At 40.2% G+C, this 27,980-nt stretch overlaps 1 protein-coding gene across 1 annotated transcript; it reads right to left on the bottom strand.

Annotated features, from left to right (window-relative positions):
* Positions 1-332: 332 nt before the first annotated feature.
* KCNV1 (potassium voltage-gated channel modifier subfamily V member 1) lies at positions 333-8,656 on the bottom strand. The gene is made up of 4 exons (XM_049853883.1): positions 8,408-8,656; positions 6,792-7,447; positions 5,213-5,742; positions 333-897 (listed from the first exon to the last, which is right to left on the bottom strand). The coding sequence occupies exons 1-4, from the start codon at positions 8,423-8,425 to the stop codon at positions 386-388; spliced, it is 1,716 nt and encodes a 571-aa protein (XP_049709840.1). The 5' UTR covers positions 8,426-8,656; the 3' UTR covers positions 333-385.
* Positions 8,657-27,980: the final 19,324 nt, after the last annotated feature.

Raw genomic sequence — 27,980 nt, 5'->3', positions numbered from 1 at the left:
GCGATGCATAAAAGCTTTCACTTTTCTGGATAGAGCAGAACTGCCCCACAGGGTTTACAAGGAGTGGCTGGTGGATTCAAACTTCTGACCTTATGGTTAAACAGCTGAGGTCTTAACCACTGTGCCACCAGGGCTCCTTGGTTGTATTAATAGATTATTTTTGAGAATCAAATGTGAAAGTAGATTCAATTCAATTCATCCTGAGGAAATTTGTTCGCAGTTATTATGGGGGGTGTGAAATACTCTAGTACATTAAGCAACATATCAGCAAAAATTAAGACAGATAGGGCTCAAAAAAGACTCATCAACTTATAGAGATATCATATCAGGGCTTTATCAATGGAGTTAATTTTTCATAAGCATTTATAAATAATTGAAAGTGAATTCAAAACCAGAAATCATCTCCTCCACTGCTCCTAGTACTTGCTCTTTCTCTACCCTTTAATCGAAGCATCTCCATGATACTTCGTGCATAAACATCTCTTAAGTTAACACTGATATATGAGTCAGTGGCTATATTCTTGGTAAGCTTCTTTAGCGCTTCACGCTGTCTAACTGCCGCTTCCTTGAGCTTCAAGGTGAAGTAGCAAGCAGAGAAGCGGTCATTAATAATAGCAATAGGCAAGGCCAAGACAAGGATTCCTGATAATATACACATAAAGGCCACGATTTTGCCCGTGGTAGTGTCTGGTCTAATGTCCCCATACCCCACGGTAGTCATGGATGTTGTGGCCCACCACCATGCACAAGGGACACTTGTGAAGGTTGTGTCAGGAATGCTTTGCTCAGCAAAATACTCCACAGTTGAAAATATAGAAATTCCCACAGACAGAAATAGGAGCAGTAGGCCGACCTCTTCATAACACTGGGTGATTGTCATTCCAAGTGAGCGTAAACCTGTAAGAGAACAACTGCTGTTAGTCATTGGCAGTCCTCCTCTCTCCTTCCCTCCCTCATCCATCTCTCCCTGCAGAAACATGAATTGCACACTTACTATGTCCCCAGCACTGGGCGAGGTTCTGAGGGTACAAGACATTTAAGTCATAATTCCTGTCTTTCAGAAGCTCAAAGTCTAGTTGATGGGGCCAGATGGAGGATAAGCAGAAAGACAGAGTCATTCATTTGCTTAAGTATTTATTAAGTGCCTAATATTACACATATACACACACAGAGAGAATGTGTGTGAAGAAGAACGTGCCTTCAGGACCGGAGGAAGGCTAAGTAATCACCTGCGATGTGCAGATAACACAACCTTGCTTGCCACACTTGAAGGGGACTTGAAGCACTTACTGATGAAGATCAAAGACCACAGCCTTCAATATGGATTACACCTCAACATAAAGAAAACAAAAATCCTCACTACTGGAACAATAAGTAACATCATGATAAATGGAGAAAAGATTGAAGTTAAGAATTTCATTTTACTTGGATTCACAATCAGTGCCCATGGAAACAGCAGTCAAGCAATCAAATGACACATTGCACTGGGCAAATCTGCTGCAAAAGGCCGTTTTAAAGTGTTAAAAAGCAAAGATGTCACTTTAAGGACTAAGGTGAGCCTGACTCAAGCCATGGTGTTTTCAATTGCCTCAAATGCATGCGAATGCTGGACAATTAATAAGGGAGATGGAAGAATTGATGCCTTTGAATTATGCTGTTGGTGAAGAATATTGAATATACCATGCGGTCTGCGAGAACAAACAAAGCTGTCTCAGAAGTGCAGCCAGAGTGCTCCTTAGAAGCAAGGATGGTGAGACTTTGTCTCACCTACTTTGGACATGTTATCAGGAGGAAGCAATCCCCGGAAGACATTATGCTCAGTAAAGTAGAGGGTCAGCAAAAAAGCGGAAGACCCTCAACGAGATGGACTGACACAGTGGCTGCAACAATGGGCTCAAGCATAACAACGATTGTGAAGATGGCGCAGTGTTTAGTTCTTTTGTACATGGGGTCGTTATGAGTTGGAACTGACTAGACAGCACTTAACAACAGCAACATATATATGTACATATATAGTATGTACAAAGAGGTGACGGATGAGACTTAGAAGAAGGCAGAGGGCAAGTTATAGGAATTTTGACTTGAGCCTAAACAATGGGAGACCTTTGCGGCACTGAACTTGTAGGGCTCTTTGCGTCAGACCTGCATTTCATTATGACACTCCAACAATTCTTTCTAATGTCTTCTTCTGTTTCACACATCTGTTTCTCTTACCCTTCTGACAAAGTTTAACACATTTGGTAGCCTCGTTATCTGAAACCCAGAGGGTGTAAAGGATGCACATGATGGGAATGAAGTACAAGCAAATTAGATATTGGGGACATGGTGACATGAGAGCATCCTACGTACATTCAAAGGTTGTCCTCAGAGATGTGTCAAGAGGGGGGATTGCTGAGCTCCCACAACACCACTGAAGTTCTAATCCTTAATGTCAAAGCCTAGGAAAACATCTTCCTAGGTACAGAGAATTTCTGCTTTCCTGTGAGGAGATAAGCCTGAATACAGAATATTCCTCCGTTACAAAGAGGTACAGGGGAGTGGAGCCACCTAGGGAACTCACTCACTTCTGAGGCATTGCTGGATTTCCCTTGCTAGTTCTGAGGATTCATTGAGCTCATGGAAGGCAGACCCAATGAAACCCAATCCCATCTGTAAAAGGATGAAGCCAGCCTCCTAAGGAGATTAAGCGGAGCCCGTTATAGGACTAGGAAGGATTTGAAAGAATGGTAAGATATTCTCTGTGATGCAAGAGAGATGCTTCTAAAAGCTTACCCAGGTTTTGAAGTCACGTTAACATGATGTAACACTGGTATTTTCTCAGAAGTCCAAAGTAAGGCCTCTTAGGATCAGTCTTTACTTTTATTCATCCACTAGAGACTATTTGAAATGCATTACAATACTAGTTGTGCTCTCATTTTGAATTTTGCTCTTCAGAATTGGGATATTCTTGAATTATTAGCCATCTATTTTGAAAGATTAATAAATATTAATTTTGAGGTTTAACCTCAAAAGAATACATTTTAGAATACCTTTTAGAAAACAGGCTTTGATGTGCCTATATTGAATTGAATTTCTTAAATAAAGTGACAATATATGAGAAGAATTATAGCATTTGTCAGGGAGGACTGTTTTCATTTCATAATGAAATATTCTAAGCAATTTTGTAAAGAAACACAAAATCCATGATCTGAATTTCTAGCATATTATAGATCACCCTGAAAACACACACATGAAATCAATGTAATTATCATGCCATTTTACAGATGAACAGACTGAGACACAGAGAGGTAGTATATCAGTACAAAGCTATGGAACTAGGATTTAAACCTAGCTGCTGGGCCCGCTATTATCCTCCTAACTGCAATTCTATAACAGCTCTCACACTTTTTTTTTATTATAATTAATACACGGGGGAATATGTCATCTATGTCTCTATTTGCTGAATGTTATGCTTAAGGTGAAATTGTCAAATATTTATGCAACTGAGCGTTCATATCCTTTCAATAAATTAAGGCTTTATGAATACTTTCCTTATATTTGCTTTAGAACTGAGAAAACCTTTGAAAAGAGGTGACATTGTGGAAATTACTATTATTTTCTTTTTGCTTTCTTTTGGGAAAAAATGTAGTCTTTACGGGGTGTTTTTAAATTGAATTCTGTGAAGAGTTTATAAATACTCAAAGAAAGCATCCCATTATATGTGTCAGAAAACAAAGAGTGTTACTTCTCAAAGTTGTTGGAAACCCCATTAACAAATCCCTGCTCTGTGAGACTAGCTAGGAAAATACACTGCCAAAATTCTATTAGGGTAAGTCCTCATTACCTCAGAGGCTGGGGGTAGCATGACTGAGGTTAATCTCTCCCTATATTTATATGGAGAGAAAACTAGCATTAATTCCTTTTAATTTGCCATTAAGGCATGTATCCAGGGAGAGAAGACGGGGAAACAGGAGTCTCCAGTCAACTTATTTGTATTACCATTTATTTGCATTAATATGTATTGTATTAATATGCCATCCTAGTGTGGTCCATCACTTACAACAATATCACTTAAGAGATGGTTAAAATGTATGCTCCTGGGCCCAACCCTAATTACTAGACCCAGCTCTCTGGGGTTGGAACTCAGAATCTACATTTTACCAAGCTTGACAGGGAATTGTTATTTTCATTAAGGTCTGCCCTAAGGTAACACATCTGCACTGCAGAATGTCCAACAGCGGCAGGGCCAGTCACTGGCAACCACTGTCTTTGGTGAAGTAAGGGTCATCTTTAATGGGTCTGTATGATTTCCCCTGAAATTGACTATGATTTGTATGTATAATTGTGTGGGTGTGTGTGTGTTGTGTGGAGATTTTTCTGGGGAAAGAATTCATTAGCTTTTCAAAGGCTCTATGACATACAAAGAAGCTAAGGAATTCCTGTCACCATTTCACTCTCATGCATTCCAGCCCATCTCACTCTCATGCATTCCAGGTTAGGTACAGGAAAATTCCTCAGACACTAGATAAGCATTTAATTAGTGTCTTCTGCTTTCTTCCAAAGCAAAATATTTCTACCGTGTCTTCAAAAATTATGGGGGAGGCCGTTAATGCCTGCTCATCTCTTTCTGCATAGCCAGGAAAGCCTCTGGAAGACTGGCTTTACCTTTTGCAAAAGGAATGTGTGTGGAAACACTTCCCTGGACACAGATAAGAAACTATGCCCTTAGATGTCATACATAATTTATGTGTATCTTTTCATGAATTGTTTGTGCATGTTTTATCTAGAACCTTCTGGAGACCAAAACCAAAAACCATTGCCATTGAGTCGATTCCAACTCATAGCTACCCTATAGGATGGAGTAGAACTGCCCCATAGGGTTTCTAAGGAGCACCTGGTAGATTTGAACTGCTGACCTCTTGGTTAGCAGCTGTAGCTCTTAACTACTACACCACCAGGGTTTCCTTTCTGGTGACAGAATGTCTTTAATTTCTGTACATCTTTCAGGCACTGGATTCCGATAAATTCAGGGTAACCAATGGCCAAATTGTTTCTGAATGTCTTAGGGAGATAAAGAACATGAGACGCAACTTTTCCTCTATACCTGTGATAACACCTTCAAGATTTTGTTTCCCAGCACCTTCATTTTGAACGTAAATTCAGAGTTGCTTCCCTAGTGCACTAATGCTTATAAACAATGGCAATTTACAAAGCACCAATGACATCTGAATACCTGTGGAATGTCTGCCAAGCTTTAGCATACGCAGAGCCCTGAGCAGCCTCAGAACCTGGACGATGCGCCCCACATTTTCCAGCTCCTGGGTGGTCTGGCTCCCACTCAGGCTCTCCACTAAGAGAGTGATGTAGAAGGGCAAGATGGCGAGGAGGTCTATGATGTTGGGCACTTTTCTCAGGAAGTGGCACCTGTCCCGCACACACAGGAAGCGCAGGACAAACTCCCCGGTGAACCAGCTAATGCACACATACTCCAGGATTTCCAGTAATTGCAGGTCCAGCCAGCTTAGTTCAGCTGACATCAGCGCCATGTTGATGATGGACACCACCACAAAGATGATGGAGATGACCCCAAAGATTCGGGCAGCTGTGGAAGACCCAGGTTTTTCTAGGATGTTCCAGAGCCTCTGGCGGACAGTAGGGCAAGGTCCCTGTGAGAAGTCCTGTTCACTCTCATGTTGACTCTCCTGGTCTTCTGCATCCTTCTTGAAGTCTAAAGTTTCACTCAGCTCCTTTCTTCTGAAGTATCTTTCAGAGAAGACAATTTGGTGATTAATCTAACTTTTCAAAATTTTAGAATACAGAAACAGAATAGAATTAAGCTTAGTTGTGAAGTTACAGAGTTTTCTTCCAGCAAAATGCATAAATAGTCCAGTCATATTTTATCCAGGTTATCTCCTGTTCACAGTATTCAACATTATTATCTTAAAAAAAGAAAACCATGACACTCTCTACCGAGAATTTAGACATAGCAAAAGTCTTTTGGATTACTGCATTAGTCGTTTTCTTGTACAAAGAACAGATGTTTGAGGTATGGAACTTTTTTTTTTTTATGTAAAGAAAAGCTATTCATGAAGAAATGATAGTAACAGCACGATAATAGCAAAGTCACCATGAAGGTCACATAAACTTTCACAGTGAAGGGACCAACTTTCTGCCTGCCATATTTAAAGCAGTTCTCCATCCAAGTTGTTCAAAGTTAGCAGCCCAGTGTTGATAAATGATGAATTCTCCACCCCCAAATCTGTATCCCTATACAAGCATCTTTTGGAGCACTGCTTTACTGACTCATTCATTCAATTACCAAGTATTTATTTCCGGCCTGACATCCCTCGCTGTATCTGTCAATTTGGTATGCGCCAACTCGAAAAAAGGGGAAAAAGTTCACTCAAATGTTGTTTTTGACGCTTTCCAACTCCCTCATCCCCTCTTCCAGCCCAGAAGTGGCCACCCCTATTCATAGGCCTGGATTCAGAGAAAAGAACTCTAGTGGCGCTGTGGTTAAGCGTTCTGCTGCTAACAGAAAGGCCAGCGGTTGGAACCCATCAGCGGCTCCTCAGGAGAAAGATGTGGCCCTCTGCTTCCGTGAAGATCACAACTTTGGAAACCCTATGGGGCAGCTCTACTCTGTCCTATGGGGTTGCTAGGAATCGGGATCCACTCAAAGTCAACGAGTACAGTGCCGTAGGGGTTCAGGGAGGCAGTTAAAAACCTCAAAGCTTTACCTCCGCTGCCCTCCCTCTACTACGCTCATCTCTCCGCCCCGCCCCGCCCCGCCCGGCGCGCCTCACCGGTACCTGTCCCTGCAGCAGGAGTCGATGCTCAGCTCGTCGATGCCCCAGTACTGGATCTCCTGGAGGAAGGAGATGGCGCACAGCTGCTCCATGACGTGCAAGCGGCCGGTGCGGTAGTAGTGCAGGACGTAGCGGAACGCCTGCGAGCTGCGGTCGAAGAAGTACTCGTTGTCCACGGGGTTGGCGTCGTCGCAGAAGTCTAGGGGGCTGGGCACGGCGGCCAGGGCTCCCGGGCGGCGGTAGGAGGCCACCACCACCGCCAGCTTGCCCAGGCGCGTGTGCGGGAAGCAGGACAGCGCCTGCTGCGACAGCACGAAGCGGCTGCCGCCCACGTTGACCGTGAAGCAGTCCCCTAGCGCCAGGGGTTCCCCTTCGCCTTCGCTGCAGAAGACGCTCGACTCCAGCGAGGTCAGGGAGCCGCTGTCCAGCGGCGAGTCCAGCAGCGCCTGGCGGCGGGGAGGCAGCTCCATCCCGGTGGCGGCTGCCTGAGGGCACCACAAAGTTGGGAGTGCTCCGGAAGCCTGGGTCCCGTGAGGGCGGTGGCGCGGCCCCTGGTGGCGGCCGGGGTTTCCCGAGATCTGAGCTTGCGGGCTGCTTCCCACTCGCGCACCCCTCCTTTCTCCACCCCGTGCGCTCGGGTTCCCCTCGGTCCTAGGGATCTGCGAGCGCAGGGTGGCCGAGCGCGGGGGTGGGCGCAGAGGAGATGGTCAGGTATGGTCCCAGCTGGTGACAACCCCAGGGCACACTGCCGGTCGCCGCGGCCCTCCTCAGGCGTCCGCCCCTCCTAACTTTGCAATTAAGATCCCAGCCCGGGTAGTCTATGGATTGATTGCTGAGCTATTGTGGGAAAGGGGAGAAGGAGTCGAGACTGGAGGAGGAGGGCAAGATGACTCAGAGTGAAATGCAAGGAAGGGGGATGGCAAGACTCCCACCCGCCGGGGCCCCAAACGAAAAGTTTTGAAAGCAGAAGAGGTGTTAACCCGGTCTGAGCCCCTTCCAACCTGAGGCTATGTATTTCGTTTTTTCCTGCGGCGACTTGATAGACCTCCCCGGGCGTGTTCGCTGGGGGGCATGCGCGCGTGGGGGAGGGTGCTCTGGGCGAGGGTGTGCATCCTTTGCTCCAATTCACTCTCTTTCTAGTCTGTCACTCGCGCTCCATTTTCTCCTCCACCCTCCCTCAGGTTTTGACCCCCTGGCCAAGATTGAGAGTAATTAACGATGGCCTTTTTTTTTAGTTGAAGTCCAAGGGGGTCACTAAGAATTCGCGGTCACCACTGCCAGCCCCCACCGCGTTGGGTGCCCAACACGCTAAGGCACTTTGTGACCTTCCCTTTAGCCATTTCTGTGTCTACAAGTTTCCCGGGGAGCTTGCGCCCTGGGCGCGTCCCCCGACACACAGCAGAGCTCTCATTTTAGGAAAAGGGAAGGCAACAAGGCAAGGATAGAACAGGCGTGGGCTGGGGCAGGGGTTTAAATAGGAACGCCGTCTCGGGAAAGGAGGCAGCCGAGCGCCTGAGCCCAAGTGAGGCTGGAAATGTACCCACCGGGTCCCTTGGAGCGGCGCCCCCGCCCACCTGTTGGACACGGGGGCGGGTGTTAAGTTGGGCAGGGCGACTCACCTGGAGCTCCTGGCACATCTGGGCTGCGCTCAGCCGCCGCCGTCGGTTACATAGCTTTCCTTTGATCCTCCTGGTTCCGGCCTGGCCCACAGTACTTGGAGATGTCTGAGGAGGCGCTTGTTGCGGTGCCTCCCCTGCAGCCAGCTCCCGGGTCCTCGGCTCAGGCTGAGCGTGGCCGCCCCCGCCTGCACTCGCACGGAGCCACCCGCCCAGCGGATCCCAGCAACAGCAGTGGGGCGTGGCAGGAGCAGAGGGAAGTGAGGCCGGGGGAGGAAGTGAGGCGCTTGGCGACACTGAATATTATATTCATCCTGAAGACACTTCAAAAATTACAGTGTTTGGTGCCTGTTTCCCTGAATCTGCATTCTCACAAATGCTCGAGAAGAAAGTTTTCCAGTTGGAGAAGTCTGGTAAACTCCAGGCCAGGAAAGTTATATTGTTTGTGTAGCCTCCGTTGGAGACTTTGACATTATTTCTGGCAAGCATCTTGGAATCCTGCATTTTTCAAAATCCTGCAAGATAGAATGAACTACTCCTCTCCGTTGTTTTCTTTAGGAAGTCCGAAAAGTATATATAAAGAGGATAGCAGGCAGCTCCATACTGAAGCAAGAATTTTTTCATAGACTGTCAGAAAACTTGGCTGCTTAGAGCTGGCTTTGACAACTGGTTATGGGACTTCCAGCTGTTCATTTACCTTATGGAACACAATAACTTGCTCAGCAAGATTTCAGAAGTAATAAAAACACCCAACATTTATTGGGTGTTTATGCCAGAACATTTTGTAGCCACTTTACTCGTGAAATACTTTATCATAGCGACAGTATTATCAGCATTCATTATAGCCATTTTACAAAGGGGAAACTGAGGCTTAGAGAAGTTAATTGATTTGCTTAGGGTCACGGAATCCAAATTCAAGCCGAGGATATTAGATGTCAGAAGCTGCCCTCAGAAACATAATGCTTAGGACATATAATTTTCATGTGATTAAAAATTTTGATTACATTTATTTTTATTTTTGCAAGTTTCTAAAAAAAGGAAACCCTTTTGAGGAGGTGTTCCCCTTAGCTTTCAGCAAATATTTAGGGAACAGGTACCAGACATGCATCTAGGTACTTTAGATACATTCATGAAGAAAATGGACAAAATTCCTGTCTTTGTGAAGCTTCCATTTACCCTGTAACAATAAAAGGGCAACTTGAGTGAAAATTTTTTAAGTATAAAATTCATAGTTAAGGTTCTTTTGACAGCTATCCATTTGGTTAACTTTTGCCTCTAAAAAGGACTTTTCCTACAGGAAATATGGAGAGGTTAAAATTATCCCAGTAAATAGTTCATTGTTATGTTTACTCTCATTAGTTTTTTTAAGGCAACGTAACCAACTAGTACATAGTCAACCAGTTACAACCAGTCCCCTTACATAACCAACCAGTTCCCATGGAGTTGATTTTGACTCATGAGGACTCCACATGTGCAAGAGTAGAGCTATGCTGCATAGAATTTTCAATGGCTGATATTTTTCAGAAGTAGATTGCAGGCCTTTCTTCTGAGGACCCTCAAGGTGGACTCAAATATCCAAACTTTCAGTTAGCAGCCAAGCAAGTTAACCATTTGTACCTCCTGGGGACTCTTTACTTGGGGAGAGGGGGGAGAGGATTGGGGAACTCTCCCAACATCTCAGTTGTAGATTATATGGGAGTTGAAAATTGCATTTCACAGGCATGCTAAATCTATTCATGCCTTAGTGTAAATAACTTTAATCAAAGTATTAGCAATAATGGTCTACCCTAGCTTTACCTGCTGTGGTAAGGAAGGAGGAAACTGTCACAGAGTGAAATGGCAGCCCTAAGTGTGGAGGGCTATCTTGGACAGGTAATCACAGGTGAGCTAAAGGTGACCGAGGTTTGCGGGTCTCTTCTACCACCATCAGACCCTTGAACCTCAGTTGTAATGAGTGGTGTCCTATAAATATACTTATAAAATAACCATCCTTTAAGGGTCAGGCCCTGTAACAAGCCTCTGAATTCTCACAATGATCCCATGAAGTAAGGATCACCATTCTCAGCTACAGATTTGAACTTGGAGGCTTGAAGGCACCAAGTAAGTAGCTTTCTCACTTACATGGCAAGTATATGAAGGAGTACATGAAGGGATTCAAACTGGAATCTTTCTGATTTCAGCTCTTAACCACTAAACCTGCTGCCGTCGAGTCAGTTCCAGAGGAGAACTGCCCTATAGTGTTTCCAAGGCTGCAGTCTTCACAGAAGCAGACTGCCACATCTTCCTCCCTCCGAAGAGCTGATGGGTTCAAACCACTGACCTTTCAGTTAGCAGCCAAGCCCTGCACCACCAGGGCTCCTTTTTTCTTTTAACCACTAAGAGCCCACATTTTCAACTGTTGATTTCAATTGTGGTTAAAGCAGGAGGAGCCCTGGTGGCAAAACCGTTAAGTTCCTGGCTGCTAATTAAAAGGTTGTCAGTTGGAACCCGTCCAGTGGCTCTGCAGGAAAAAGACCTGGCAATCTGCTTCTGTAAAGATCGTAGCCGAGAAAACCCTGTGGGCAGTTCTACTGTCACATGGGGTTGCTACGAGTCAGAATTGATGGCACCCAACAACAACAAAAACAATCAGCTAGAGACATGATGACTAGTCAACGAGGAGAATATAAACAGAAATGGCCCATTAAAAAACATAGAGTTCCTTGGGTCTTAAAAATTCCTGGCGTGTTTTCTGCCCTGTTCCCCTAAATGTATAGTTTCTGCTTCCTCCTTGATTGATCAGGTTTGAGTCAGAGAGCCCAATGAAGAGGGCATAAGAGATAAGATGGAAAATGACTCTATTCAAAAGATACCTCTCTTGGCCCCTGATTCTGGTCTGAGATACACCCCAAAGTCTGTCAAGAAGTGAAAACAGAATTACTTGTAAGGGCTTGGGGGTGGTGGGGTCATGCTTTCCAATTCATTCCTACATAGCCTGGGAAGAATGTGGTTTGTCCTATAGGAGGTGGTGCAGTACTGCAATGTGAAAACTCAGCAATCTAATGACTTGGGGTCCATTTCCCTAGTCATCAGATGTTATGTTCCAGTGCTTTTCAATTAAGTCTTGCTATGAAACCCTCTACCAGATTTTGGCTTCTATCAAGTCTTCCACCTTTGAATACTGAATCTCCAGCTACACCCCGTGCTTTTAATTCTTCCAATTTTTATTAGTATTTCTAAATTTACTCATGAACAGTGTTCAAGTGTTCATGCCTAACAGTCACATTCCTATTAATAAGAATCTGGAATATTTCAGTTATGTTTTTGAATGATCAGTGAGAATGTATTTATATTCTGTTTATCTGTTATACTTGAATAATGTATTATGATGTTTTGGTAAGTTCATTAACTTTTATCTTTTATACAAATATTTTAAAATCAGTATAAAGAAATAGTTATAACTCATTCAAATATTTTTTAGGAAAACGTAAATTCATTATTAATTTATATCCAAAGTACTGCAACTTTACTTTTATTTTTGGTAATTAAATAGGAGAGATATAGTGAGTAAATAATTTTGAATAAAAAGCTTTATAGAATCCAACTTGAGTAAACTGTACCGTTTCATTTTCAATCCTCTCACTGTAAACACATGTATTTATGCTAAACTCTCTTTAAATATTTTTTAATCATTCATTAGCAATATGGACCTTATTTCGTGTAAGATATGCATGTCTTTGGCAGTATGTTTGATTCCTCAGAGATTGACAACCATATGAGCCAGCTGTAATGATGTTTAAAAAAGCCTTTGTACATGGACAAAATGACTTCATCCTCTTTCCCTTAAATGCTTTGGGGTATGTTTAAAGGTAAAATAAAATCTGGCACACTAAAGATAATTCTATCTATTCATCTTTCATGTGCCTTCTAGGTTCTTGGAATAAATTCTCCCAACTGTAAAACAGCCCACTCTAATGCAGAATTTAGCTGAATGTGGGCTTGTTCTGGATTCCTTCCAAGGGGGAGGTAATTATCTTTGGAAGTACCAAGAATTCATTTTCATAGCCTAGTCTTCTACAGAGCTCATGAGGCAGGTCGGTGATGGTTATGGTGAGGATACCAGCAATGATAATTACGGCTACCTTGGCTTACTCAATTCCTACTTTGTCTTTTGTTAGTTGTGTGATTTTAGCAAGTTTCCTAAGCCCTCTAAGTCTCCTTTTCCACACTTGTGAAATAAGGATAAAATTGTACTCAATTGTATGTTGTTTTAAGAATTAAATGAGGCAATCCATGTAAAATGTTTAGTGCAATGCCATTATTGCTGTTGTTATGTTTCAAGAATTTTTTTTTTAACTGAGCACTTACTATGTGCTAGGTACCATGTTAAAGGATTTACAAAAATTATCTCATCTAATCTTCATATAACCCTATAAAGGGAAGGTAATATTATTACTTTACAAATGATGAGAAACCAAGACCAGAGTATTTAATTAATTTCCTCAGTGTTATAGAGAAAGTAAATATAGAACTTGAACACATTTGTTTGATTCAAAGCCTTTATTCTTTGAAGGACATTAATATGAAAATAACGTTATGATGAGAACTCCCTATAATAAATGCTCATCTCTTTGAAAATAATTTTAAAAGGAGAAAATTCCTATGGTAGTCTCTAAATAATTAAGATATTAAGCATTGTGTCCAACATATTGTCTGTGACTTTAAATTTTTGGTTATTTTGGATCTTACTTCTAACCATCATAAAGAGGATAGCTGATTGGATTGGTCATTAAATGATTGTCACTATACCCTATGTCAAATTTTTCCTGAATTAGCAAGACAAAGTGTAGAGTTGGGCACTTACTATTCACTGGATTAACTCCTATAATTACATGAAAAATAAACTTTCATGAACAAGAGTTAGAAGCAGTGAAACAAAAGCAGAGCAAAGGCTCTAGTCATCATGTTCCCTAAGCTGATAAGTGAACCCAATATTGAATTTGTAAACTCCAATTAAATCCTTTTTACCTAGCTCCATCAAATTCCATTATGCTGATAGGATGAGTCATACAGAAACATTAAAGACTGTGCTTCTCATTGAGTATATGCCATTTATTAATATTAGAAATGAAATTGCATTTAGACTTATCCTTTATTCTGTTTAGTGCTTTCTTTCATTATCAAGGTACTCAGTAAACTTGAACTTCACCCTGTAATTGCAAAAGAGATAATCTTTGTACTTCATATGTATTATGTTTTTTTTTTTTTTAGTATTGTTTCCTTTATTTTCCCAGAATCAGTTCAGAATTGGAAAGTTCTCAATCAATACATATTTTTAGAAATTTACTATTGCAAGATGATGGGGAGGATTATTATTATATACAGTTAGAAAATATATACGAAATTGACTTAAGAGCAACAGGTTTTTATTCACACACACACACACACACACACACACACGCATATACATATATATAGGAGTCCCGGTGGTGCAGTGGTTAAGCACTAGGCTGATAACTGAAAGCTTGGTTTGAACTCACCAGCTACTCCTCAGGAGAAAGATGTGGCAGTCTGTGCCTGTAAAGATATACAGCCTTGAAAACCCTGTGGGGCAGTTCTACTCTGTCCTATAGGGTCTCTATGAGTTGGGATTGACTCGATGACAGCATGGGTTTTGTTTTTTGGTTTTAAACACACATACATATCAACTCGATGGCACTGGGGATTTTTTTTTTGTTGTTTTACATATATACGTATAAATGTATGTATACATATATACACATACATGTCCCTGAGTGGTACGAAATGTTAATATACTAGGCTGCTAACTGAAAAGTTGGAGGATTGAGTGTACCCAGAAGCACCTTGGAAGAAATGTCTGGAGATAGAACTCTGAAAAACCAGCCATTGAAAACCCTAGGGAACGCAGTTCTACTTTGACACACATGGGGTTGACATGAGTCAAAGGTGACTCAGTGGCAACTAGTATTGTGTGCTCGTCTATGTGTATACACAACCATATTCTGCCTGTACATGCTTATAAAACTAGCGGGATATTGCAGTTTACAATCAGTCATCAGAGGCTCACTTTGCCATTACCCTGTGCACGAAAAGTGAAAAATCAGAAGCAATATAAAGGAAATAGTAGAGATAAATAAGGGAAAAACATTTTTTTCTTTATAAACTGGTTCTTAGATATAGAGGATAAACAACAACAAAACCCAAACCCATTGTCACTGAGTTAATTCCGACTGATAGCAGCCCTAAAAAAAAAAAAAAAAAAAAAGCCCTATAGGACACACTAAAACTGCCCCATAGGGTTTCCAAGGGGTGGCTGGTGAATTCAAGCTGCTGAGCTTTTGTTTAGCAGCTGAGCTCTTAAACACTTTACCACCAGGGCTCTTGTATAGTATAGTTTCTTTTGAAAAGCATCCTCATGGCATTTTGAATAATCTAATTAAAGAAAAAAAGTATTTCAAGTAAATTTTTAGGACATGTTTTCTGAGATTTATGCATAAGTACTTTTGTTAACTGAACTGAGAAGCTGTACAGAATACCTATTACTCTAATCTTAGTGAAGCACTGAGAATGACATTAATTTAAATGGATATTTTATATATTAAATGAATTATACACAAATGGGATAACTCCTATATAGCTCTACCTCCAAAATCAATGCTTTTTACCCTTCATTGTATGTTCCACTCTCTTACAATTTCTTCCACTGGTTCAAAAGAAATAGAAATATAAATTTGTAGCCAGTACACATTAAAAAAAAAATTTTTTTTTTTTTTTCCACACATTAATCTTGTTGTTTTGAAGAATGAGCCCTGGATTAGTGCTATCTATTCTCGAGTATATTTTCTTTACACAGTGCAATTATATTGTTGGGAACTGAAGATACAAATTTGGCATTTTTGCAATATGAAGAATAGCAGTGAGCCATATGGCTTCTCCTTTATACCATTACATCTGATTGACAGCTCAGTTATAGACCCAACCTCACAGTTCTCCCACAAACAGATTTCCCGGAAATTTAAACCAAATGGGAATCCAGAGGGAAGCAAAAATAAATAAATAAAAATTTGTCCTAGGCCTATTTTTTTGTTTGATTTCTATGAGCTCAAATATATCCATTTTAGTAACTGGGAATGTTTTATTTTTATGGCTGCAGCAAGATATATCCAGATCTGTACTGCTTTTTTTATTTTTTTGTACTGTTTGTAAAAATGGCGAGGTGATACTGTCTGACCTCCTCTCATTTCATGAGGGGGAAGGAGGATCAAGATCAACAGCCCAAGACCGATTCCTTGAGACAGGGGGATCAGACATACCTCCTCTCTCTGCCATCTTTACCAATTCCCACACCAACCATCCGTCCCATGGCACTCTCTACTTCTTTGCTGGGTTCAGTAACTCATTGCAATGGCCACACAGAACTCAAAGGCCATACTTATGATTATGGGGTTTATTAAGGAAGTAACAGGTTACAATACAGGCTCAGGAACACTCGAGGATACAGTTCTTCCAACAGGACAGCCTCTTCCCAGCTGTATTGTAAGGCACACCTCTCCCTGGCCCTTAGTCTCTCTGTGCAAAGGCACTCAGCTTTCTTGCTCCATGTTAAAAGATTTACAAATCTTTTACACATCTGGGAAGCCCACTGTGCTGTCTCTTGCGTGTCTCTCCTGTAGGTCTCTCCTTCTTTGATGGTGGTAGGTTCTTTTCTTCCCCACCTTTACGGTGGCTCATTTCAAGCCCAGCAGGATGGCAAAATTGACCAATCCCTTTGGTAGGCCACAATTACTATAGCTACACAGTCCCACCCAATTACTTGGGTGGGAGTTAAAAGACAATGGCTAGAGAGGCCACAAAAAAGTACTTCATCCTACTGCATTGTTCATGATTTTTTATGGAAATATATCTTATTTAAATAATGTGTAAAAGAATAGGAATAAAAAATAGGGATAAAAAAGAATTTAGAAAATCAATAATTTCGTGTAAGGCTCAATATTTATGATGACTCTAGGCCATATATGTATTACTATTGACTGCTTGATTTATGAAAAATCTAGAACAGATAATTATTGACTGAATAAATGGAACTTTTGAGGAGTACAAGCAGTTTTATGGGTGAGTATGTGCTTTTAGAACAAGGAAGACCAAAGAATTGATGCATTTTAATTATGGTGTTGGCGAAGAATACTGAATATACCACCTACTGCCAGAAGAAAGAACAAATCTGTCTTGGAAGAAGTACAGCCAGAATGCTCCTTAGAAGCGAGGGTGGCAAGACTTCATCTTACGTGACTTGGACATGCTGTCAGGAGGGACCTGGAGAAGGACATTGTCATGGTTAAGGTTGTGTGTCAACTTATCTGGGCCATAGTGCTCAGTGGTTTGGCAGTTATGATGAAGTTTGCAAGCCGTGTAATGATATAATCACCTCCATGATGAGATCTGTTATGAGGAGCCAATCAGGTGAAAGGGAATTTTCTTGGGGATGTGGGCTGCATCAAATATATGTGGATTTCTGACAAGACTTTTGGGCTTTTGCTCACTCTGAATCCTACAGATGGCTCCTGTTCTACTATCCGCCAGTTTTTGGGACTTCAGCTGGCAGCATATATGGCGATTTTGGGATACATTATCCTCCACATCCTGAGAGTAAGCAGCCTGCCAGCTTATCTCCCCATATTGGGATTTGTCAGCTTCCACAGCCTGTGACCTAGCAGCCTGCCAGTTTACATGCCAACCTTGGGTTCATCAGCGCATACAACTTCATGAGTCAGGAGAAGCCTCCACCCTGACCCATGGAATTGGGTCTTTCCAGCCTCTACAACTGAGTGAGCCACTTCCTTGATATAAATCTCTCTCTTGGTATATATATATATATATATATACACACACACACACACACACACACACACACACACACATACATACACACACTTCACTGGTTTTGCTTCTCTAGAGAACCCAGCCTAAGACAGACATCATGCTTTTTAAAGTAGAGGGTCAGTGAAAAAGAGATAAACCCTCAACAAGATGGATTGATGCAGTGGCTGCAACAACGGGCAGTATTTTGATTCAACTTTTAAAAAAATTAAGCCATAAATATACTAAAATTATGTTTCCTCATTGGATTTTGGTTAATAAATAGGAACATATAATTTTTAAAAAATTTTTATTGCGCTTTAAGTGAAAGTTTACAAATCGAGTCACAAAAACTTATATACACCTTGCTACATACTCCCAATTGCTCTACCCTTAATGAGACAGCCCACTCCCTCCCTCCACTCTCTCCTTTCATGTACATTTCACCAGCCTCTAAGCCACTCTACCCTCTCATCTCCCCTCCAGGCAGGAGATGCCAACATAGTCTCAAGTGTTCACCTGATCCAAGAAACTCACTTCTCACCAGCATCCCTCTCAAACCCACTGTCCAGTCCAATCCCTGTCTGAAGAATTGGCTTCAGGAATGGCTCCTGTCCTGGGCCAACAGAAGGTCTGGGGGCCATGACCACTGGAGTCCTTCTAGTCTCAGTCAGACCATTAAGTCTGGTCTTAAGAGAATTTGGGGTCTGCATCCCACTGCTCTCCTGCTCCCTCAGGGGTTCTCTGTTGTGTTCCCTGTCAGGGCAGTCATCGGTTGTAGCCAGGCACCATGTAGTTCTTCTGGTCTCAGGATGTTGTAGTCTCTGGTTCATGTAGCCCTTTCTGTCTTCTGGGCTTGTAATTACCTTGTGTCCTTGATGTTCTTCATTCTCCTTTGATCCAGGTGGGTTGAGACCAATTGATGCATCCGAGATGGCCACTTGCTAGTGTTTAAGACCCCAGATGCCACTCCCCAAAGTGGGATGCAGAATGTTTTCTTAATAGATTTTATTATGCCAATTGACTTAGATGTCCCCTGAAACTATGGTCCCCAGACCCCTGCCCCTACTAGTCTGGACTTCAAAGCATTCAGGTTATTCAGGAAATTGCTTTGCTTTTGGCTTAGTCCAGTTGTGCTGACCTCACCAATATTGTATGTTGTCTTTCCCTTCACCTAAAGTAGTTCTCATCTACTATCTAATTAGCGAATACCCCTCCCTCCCTCCCCCCTCTCGTAACCATCAAAGAATATTTTCTTCTCTGTTTAAACTATTTCTTGAGTTCTTATAGTAGTGGTCTTATACAATATTTGTTCTTTTGCAACTGACTAATTTCACTCAGGATAATGCCTTCCAGATTCCTCCATGTAATGAAACCTTTCACAGATTCATCACTGTTCTTTATTGATGTGTGGTATTCCATTGTATGAATATGCCATAGTTTATTTATCAATTCATCTGTTGATGGGCACCTTGGTTGTTTCCATCTTTTTGCTATTTTTAAACAGTGCTGCAATGAACATGGGTGTGCATATATCTGTTCGTGTAAAGTCTATTATCTTTCTAGGATATATTCCAAGGAGTGGGATTGCTGGATCATATGGTAGTTCTATTTCTAGCTTTTTAAGGAAGCTCCAGGTCGATTCCCAAAGTGGTTGTACCATTTTGCATTCCCACCAGCAGTGTATAAGTGTTCCAATCTCTCCATAGCCTCTCCAAGATTTATTCTGTTGTGTTTTGGATTAATGCCAGCCTTGTTGGAGTGAGATGAAATCTCTTCGTAGTTTTGATTTGTATCTTGTTTTTTTTAATGGCTAATGATTGTGAGCATTTCCTCATCTATCTATTAGCTACCTGAATGTCTTCTTCAGTGAAGTGTCTGTTCATATCTTTTGCCCATTTTTTTAATTGGGTTATTTATCTTTTTGTAGTTGAGTTTTTGCAGTATCATGTAGATTTTAGAGATCAGGCGCTGATTGGAAATGTCATCACTAAAAGCTTTTTCCCAATCTGTAGGTAATCTTTTCACTCTTTTGGTGAAGTCTTTGGATGAGCATAGGTGTTTGATTTTTAGGAGCTCCCAGTTATCTAGTTTTTCTTCTGCATTGTTAGTAATGTTTTGTATTGTTTATGCCATGTATTAGGGCTCCTAACATTTCCCTATTTTTTCTTCCATGATCTTTATCGTTTTAGATTTTATGTTTAGGTCTTTGATCCATTTTGAGCTCTTTTTTTGCATGGAGTGAGGTATGGGTCATGTTTCATTTTCTTGCAGATGGATATCCAGTTATGCCAGCACCATTTGTTAAAAAGACTGTCTTTTCCCCATTTAACTGTTTTGGGGCCTTTGTCAAATATCAACTGCTCATATGTGGATGAATTTATGTCTGGATTCTCAATTCTGTTCCATTGGTCTATGCATCTGTTGTTGCACCAGTACCAGGCTGTTTTGACTACTGTGGCAGTATAATAGGTTCTAAAATCAGGTAGAATAAGACCTCCCACTTTGCTCTCCTTTTTCAGTAATGCTTTACTTATCTGGGGCCTCTTTTCCTTCCATATGAAGTTGGTGATTTGTTTCTCCATCTCATTAAAGAAGGTCATTGGAATTTGGATCAGAATTGCATTAAATCTATAGGTCGCTTTTGGTAGAATAGACATCTTTATAATGTTAAGTCTTCCTATCGATGAGCAAGGTATGTTTTTCCACTTATGTAGGTCTCTTTTGGTTTCTTGCAGAAGTGTTTTGTAGTTTTTTTGTATAAGTCTTTTACATCTCTGGTAAGATTTATTTCTAAGTATTTTATCTTCTTGGGGGCTACTGTAAATGGTATTTATTTGGTTTCCTCTTCATTGCTCTTTTTGTTGGTGTAGAGGAATCCACCTGATTTTTGTATGTTTATCTTGTTTCCCAATACTCTGCTGAACTCTTCTATTAGTTTCAGTAGTTTTCTTGAGGATTCCTTAGGGTTTTCTGTGTATAAGATCATGTCATCTACAAATAGAGATACTTTTACTTCTTCCTTGCCAATCTGGATGCCATTTATTTCTTTATGTAGCCTAATTGCTCTGGCTAAGACCTCCAGCACAATGTTGAATAAGAGTGGTGATAAAGGGCATCCTTGTCAGGTTCTTGATCTCAAGGGAAATGCTTTCAGGCTCTCTCCGTTTAGGATGATGTTGGCTATTGGCTTTGTATAAATGCCCTTTATTAGGAACATATAATTAAAAAAAAAATTAGTGTAAGTTTAAAAAAGGACTCCATGTTTGAAAACAGTTAACTTTTGACTTACTTTGCTTTTATTCTATTACTGGTATTGCCAGGAAAGGTGTGCGTCAGGGTCATATCCTTTCACCATACTTATTCAATCTGTATACTGAGCAAATAATTTGAGAAGCTGGATTCTATGAAGAACAAGGCATCAAGATTAGAGGAACACTCATTAACAACCTGTGTTATGCAGATGACAAAACCTTGCTTGCTGAAAGTGAAGAGGACTTGAAGAACTTACTGATGAACATCAAAGGCCACAGCCTTCAGTATGAATTATACCTCAACAACTGGACCAATAAGCAGAATCACGATAAACAGAGAAAAGATTTTTGAGCTGTCAAGAAATTCATTTTACTCGGATCCACAATCAATATGCATGGAAGCAGCAGTCAAGAAATCAAAAGACACATTTCATTGAGCAAATCTGCTGCAAGAGACCTCTTTAAAGTGTTGGAAAGCAAAGAAGTCACCTTGAAGGCTAAGGTGTACCTGACCCAAGCCATGGTTTTTCAATCGCCTCATATGCATGTGGAAGCTGGGCAATGAATAAAAAAGACCGAAGAAGAATTGACGCCTTTGAATTGTGGTGTTGGAAAAGAATATTGAATATATCATGGACTGCTAAAAAAACGAACAAGCCTGCCTTGGAAGAAGTCCAACCAGAATGCTCCTTAGAAGCAAGATTGGCGAGACTGTGTCTCACATACTTTGGACATGTTGTCAGGAGGAATCAGTTCCTGGAGAAGGACATCATGCTTGGGAAAGTAGGGGGTCAGGGAAAAAGAGGAAGACCCTCAATGAGATAGATTGACACAGTGGTTGCAACAATGGACTCAAGCATAACAATGATTGTGAGGATGGCACAAGACAGGGCAGTGTTTCCCCTTCTATTGTACATAGAGTCACTATGAGTTGGAAATGACTCAACGGTACTTAACAACAACAACAAGCATTGCCAGCTCACTACAACGTCTTTGTAAAGTATTTAATAAATGACTAAATGTAAATGCATAGGTAAGTTTGCACATAGAGATGCTAGGGTAAGATCATGATAGAAGATCACGTGACCTCTTTCTATGTTGTGAGCACATGGGCAGTCAGGGCCAAGTTCACTTGTGAAATTTTGATCAACTTTCACCTCGCATTTGAATCAATATTTGTCTCTGGGCAGTAAGAGTCAAAAAGTAAGTGAGCTTCACTGTAATGTCTTGATGAAGACCGCTTTCTTATAGAATAAACACTGGATAAGGGACCCTACTAAAATATTTTTTTCAAGGTTCCAGGGTTTCAAATTATGACTGTGATAGAAGGTGATTGATTCGTGTTCTGAGACAGCAGTCTTGGGTGTGCTTTACACTCTTAAAAATTATTGAAGACCTAAAACAGTTTTGTTTACATGGGTTATATCTATTGATATTTACCACATTAAAATTAATACAAAATTTTAAAGTATTTGTTTCTTAAATCATTTAAAAATAAAAAACCCAATACATGTTGATAAACGAACATCTTTTTGAAAATAAACACATTTCCCAAAACAAAAAAATAGTGAGAATGTCATTGTATTTTAATTTTTCATGTATCTTTCATATATGGTTTAACAGAAAACTCACACTGTTGCAATTTGATGTTTTCGTTAAAGTTTATAAAGAAAATCTGGTGTCACACAGAAGCTCAGTTGGAAAAGAGAAAATATTTTAGTAGGTTTTACATATAATTACGTATATTCTTCTTTGATACTACATCAGATCTGGACAGATTAGTTGCAATACGGAATCTGAAATTGTTTCAGTTAAGTTTTCATACTCACGTTAAAACCTATAGGTCTCTCTTGCCCTTCGTAAGAACTTTTTATCCATGCATGATTTTGTTATGTTGTGCATTGGACATTTGAAACATATTGGTTCCTGGGTAATTCAGATCTTCCAAAATGTGACACATTTCATTAAACTGCATTAAAAAATTACTTTTTTTTTTTTTTTTTTTAAACATCATCACAAATCTCAGAAGAAAGAAAAAAATTTACTGTTTGGTGAAAAATAATTGACTTATTTATTTTTCTGTTTTGATTAGGTAAATTTTTTTTTTATTGTGCTTTAGATGAAGGTTTCAGAGCAAATTAGTTTCTCATTGAACAATTAATACACATATTGTTTTTTGACATCGGTGGCCAACCCTGCAATGTATCAACACTCTACCCTTCTCCACCTTGAGTTCCCCATTTCCATGTGTCCAGCATTCTTGTCCCCTCCTGCCTTGTCTTTTCCCTGAGCTGGAGCGCCCATTTAGTCTTGTACACATGGTTGAGCTATGTGTATTATTGTTTGTTTTATGGGTCTGTCTAATCTTTGGCTGAAGGGTAACCTCAGGAGTGACTTCATTACTGAGCTAAATGATTTTCTGGGGCCTTACTCTTGGGGTTTCTCCAGTCACTGTCAGGCCAGTAAGTGTGGTCTTTTTTTGTGAGTTAGCATTTTGTTCTACATTTTTCTCCAGTTCTGTCTGGGACCGTCTATTTTGATCCCTGTCAGAGCAATCAGTGGTAGTAGCCGAGCACCACTTAGTTTTGCTGAACTCAGTTTGGTGGAGGCTGCGTACTTGTGGTCCATTAGTTCTTTGGACTAATCTTTCTCTTATGTCTTTGCTTTTCTTCATTCTTCCTTGTTCTAGACCGACTGGGACCGGTGGAGTATCTTAGATGGCTGCTCACAAGCTTTTAAGACCCCAGATGCTACCCACCAAAGAAGGATGTAGAACATTTTCCTTATAAACTATGTTATGCCAATTGAGCTAGATGTTCCCGGAGACCATGGTCCCCAGAGCCCACAGCCCAGTAATTTTGTCCCTCAGGGAGTTTGGATGTGTCTGTGAAATTTCTATGACTTTGCCTTCATCAAATTGTGCTGACTTTCCCAATATTATATACTCTTACCCTTCACCAGAGTTACAACTTACCTATTGTCTAGTTAGTGTTTCCTCCCCGACCCCTTCTTTCTTTTATAACCATCAAAGTTGTTTCTTTCTGTGTATAAACCTTTTTGTGAGTTTTTATAATAGTGGTCTCATATTAGTATTAGGTCTCAAATAGTATTCGAGTAATTTTGTAATTGGCTTATTGCACTCAGCATAATGTCCTCCAGACTCATCCATGTTGTCAGATGTTTTGCAGATTTATCTTTGTTCTTTTAAAATGTTGAGAAATCAATCTTGTGGTGGCAAAAATAAGTTCTCCAAAACTTTAATTTTTGCTTGGAAGTTGAAATTTTATCATTAACAATAGATATTGTAAGATTTCTTTGACAACAACCAAACCAAAAAACCCACTGCTGTTGAGTCAATTCTGTCTCATAGTGGACTGTGTAGGACAGAGTAGAGCTTCCACATAGAGTTTCCAAGGAGCACCTGATGGATTTGAACTGCTGACCTTTTGGTTAGCAGCTGTAGCTCTTAAGCACTATGCCACCAGGCTTGACAGTGACAGGCTCCATTTATCCACTTTTAAGAAATTTTTCATAAACGTATGAATAGCCTTAGTTTGTCATTCATTTTTTTTCCAAGCAAAATTTGTGATCCATAAAAAAAATGGCTAGTTCAGCTTACAACTCAAAGCCATCACACCAATGCTTTCCCTTGTGACAACTGTGGTACTGAGGTATGCCACAGAAGAGCTTTGCATGCACTGTGTGATAGCACCCTAAGAATCTGAGGTGCTTGGCGTGACTGAAAGGGGCAACACAGGTCTGAAGCATACTCCATTTTGTATAAAGCTTCTACTTTTAAAATTTTCCACTCCTGTAAAACTTTAATATCCTCTTAAGCAAAGATAAAAGAAGCAAGAATGTGGTTAAGACATATAGCAAGGTAAAGGAAGCAAGAATGTAGTCAGGGCATATGATAAGATGTTCCAGGAAATGGGCCCAAGGGTGAGGGATCTCATGATTCTCCTAAAAACTATTTTTGAAAGAATTTTTGTGCATGGCATGTTCTAGGTAGAGATCAGCAGATATAAAAATATACTTGCTTGTACCTCTGTATAAAAGAGGTTCCTTTCCCCAACCCCAGCGGAGCCCATTGTGGTTTTACTTTGTGCTTCCGCATTCACAAATTTTATCTCCCACAATAAAACTCTTTGCTTTACTTTCAACACTTAGCTGTTTTTCACTTTGACAGTACTTCCCATTTAGTAAAATAAAAGTTAAAAAATATACTCAGCTTATGAGATTAATAAAATTAATAATATTTTAATAAAATTAATAATTGTAAACTTATTCTTACAAAGGACATTGTTAAATAAAACTGGCTTTTTTTTCTCTGCAAGTGTGTGAAGAAGACAATGACAATACTGCTTGGTGCACTGCTTTGTGATGTGCTAAAATGCCAGCAGTTTTCCCCATTGCTTTTTACCAACAGTGCAAATATACACAGAGTGAAAAAGGGAAATAATATCTTGGTTTCGTGAAAATATTTTTTATTCAAGGACCAAAAATTTCTTGACAACCCCAGGGGTCTATAGAGCACACTTTTGGAACTATTGCTCTAAAGGAATATATATATTCTGACAAATTAAGCACACAATTTATAATGTTTATGTTATCTAGTAACTAAAAAGAGAAGTGTAGGGCTTTTATGTTTCATTTGCAAGGTTTCATCAAGAAATTTCCTGCACTAAATATGCATAGTATACAGAGAAATATACACACAACCAAAATATAGATTTTATACACACACATATAGAAATGTGAACATATGGATGTACAAATACTTTCAGATGTACAGAAAAAATGTAGTTTATTTTAGCTCTAATTGATCAGCTATTTCCTTTACACTGGGTATAAGGTAAATCTACCTTTTTAACTCAATCAGGAAAACTTAATCCAATGCAATAATTTAAAAATATTCCCTTTAGGTAATGAATAGTCTTTTTGGATAAAAATGTCCAGTCTCTTATATTTTTGGCCCCTTCTATGACTCTTTCCAGTTGAGCAGGTGTAGTCCAGGCAGGGAGGAGATGAGGTTCTCCTGTCTAGTCTAAGTGACACCTATTAGATCATCACTGGCTAGTTGGAAGTTTTCCTGAACTAAACACTGCTGGGTGTATACATGAGAGTGAGGGACTAGAGTCCACCGTCAGCTCATTTGCTTCTAACCTCTAAGCTCCTTCTCATTTTGACCCTTTCCCTTTGGTCCCAGGGTTTAACTGGTTTATAGGGGCTCTCAGCATCTCTATATTTCCTCAGCAGTGCATGGGACCACTTCTGGGTCCCTAATACACCACACAAATACCATGAGGAACCGGGATTACTATTTTAGACTTAACCATCTACAGACTTCTGTTGAAAGTGGCTGGGTATGGGAGACCTCCTAGGGCTTATAACTTGTCTCTAGCACATATGGTGAAGTATGAACCCTCCTATTCTTGGGCTCCCCAATATCTCCTGGAAGTTTCTAAATGCCCCTCCTAGACTTTTTGAGGTTTGTCATAATATGCGTATGTGTTTATTGGAGATACAAGAGCCCTGCAGCAGATCGATTTGATGTTTCTATTCCCACCACTTCCCCACTCCTCAATTTTTTCTTTATAGTCATTCTTTTTTTTTTTTTTCCTGCCTCTAAGTTGATGGTTCTCAGTTAATGTTAGTACTGCCTCCTTGAAGAGACATTTAGAAATGTGATGTCGGAGGTGGTAGTGTGGGAAGTTGTGTTTAGCTGTCAGAACGAGTGGACAATGTTATTGTCAATCACTACCCAGGAAACAGAGACGATAAATATCCTTTAATGCATGAGCAATAAAGAATCAGCATTCCCCAAATGCCAGTGGCACCCTCATGAAAAACACTTCTCTAGGATACGAATTTCTCAGATTCTAGGGAAGGAAGCGTCACAGCTTAGCCATGGTCTATAACAGAGCCAACTCTAATTATCTAAGCCTTCCCACAACCCTCCAGATGGATACCTTGGGCTGACTGTGAAAAAATCGTGAACCAGAAAGGAAAAATTCTAACACCATTTTATGAAAGATACACATTTGTGACTATTTTTATACCACCGTTGCTTACAGCACATTAAGCAGAACACATTAAGCAGAACAGCTAAATGTATAAATACATATGCACACATGTTTCAAATGTAGAGTACCATAGCATTGTTTTATTGTCATAGCTGTCTAGAAGGTGCAGAGCTGGTCTCACTAAGGTGGAGGCGCTCATGGGTGGACCTTGGCACACATTATGGAGACGGCTTGTCACAGATACTCCACAGTTGAACTCCAAGGCTTCCTGAAGGGTCCATAAAAAGCGGACATTATTTTCTTTAGTGTCTTTGATCACCTTTCCCAAGGACAGAATGCCATGACTAACCTCCTTGCTTGCTTTTAGCTATACACTTTACCTGCAAAAGTGCAAACAAATCTGACTGCTCCCAAAACAAAGTCTTTGCTGTGCTCTTTGATCCACTTCGTCAATAGTATTTTTCCCTTGTTTATTAACTCAGTGTATCAACTGACTCCCTTACATGTGAGAAAACAATCTTCAAGCAAAAATAACTACAGTGTAAATAGTAAACTAAAAAACTTTGTTATTTTTCATACTGTTTATTCAGAATGTTTCAATCCTTGCTGTTTTTTTAATAAACACATACACTAAATGAATAGCTGTCATACAAAATTCCTGGAATTCTATTAGAAAACCTTGAACTTTGAACTCAGAATTGTCTATAACTTATTCACATTATTTTGATTCTTTATTAAGTCATTGCACAGATTGAAAGCATTCAAGCTGAATACTTTTCATGAGAATGAGATATATTTGCAAAGATAGGCCTTTCTTGTAGCTGGTATACAGTTTAACTGTATTTAATTTGTCATGTATTTTTTCCTCCAAATATACTCATTAATGGGCATATGTTATGTCTGATGAGAGCAACACATTTTAATTGATTTTTCTTGCACAGAAAATGAAAAGACTTACATGGTAGTTATTTCTCGAGCTGTGAATTAATTTGGCGTGATTCAGAGTCAGTGGAAGCTTTGGGGATGTTTTAATTCAGGAAGATGACAATGCTGTGTGAGCTATCACACAAGTTACAAAAAACGTAGCGGTACTCAGTACACTGTGCACACCCTCCATGTGTTCACTTGCCTCACAGCATGTCTGAGGTGAATTAGCTGTTTGACTGACATCAATATTCTGAGAGAAAACCATGTCATCTTTTAGAATTTTTATATATTATTGACCTTCTCTTTCTGGTGCTTTTGTAAAATGTCAAAATGAAAATGAAATAGCCTTTGCCAGAGATTGATTTATTCATGAAGCTTCTAAGAGATAGCATCATTGCTTGTTTTGAGTTAGAGATATATTTTTTTGTCTTTTATTTTCATTATTGACAATTTCAGTTACTAACTGGTGTTCATTTTCTTTTCAATGTTATATTGAATTAGCAGGTTTTGGAT

The sequence above is a fragment of the Elephas maximus genome, chromosome 15 (assembly GCF_024166365.1).
Source record: "Elephas maximus indicus isolate mEleMax1 chromosome 15, mEleMax1 primary haplotype, whole genome shotgun sequence".
In the NCBI taxonomy this organism is placed as follows: Eukaryota; Metazoa; Chordata; class Mammalia; order Proboscidea; family Elephantidae; genus Elephas; species Elephas maximus.
This window is presented reverse-complemented; position numbering and strand designations above follow the sequence as displayed.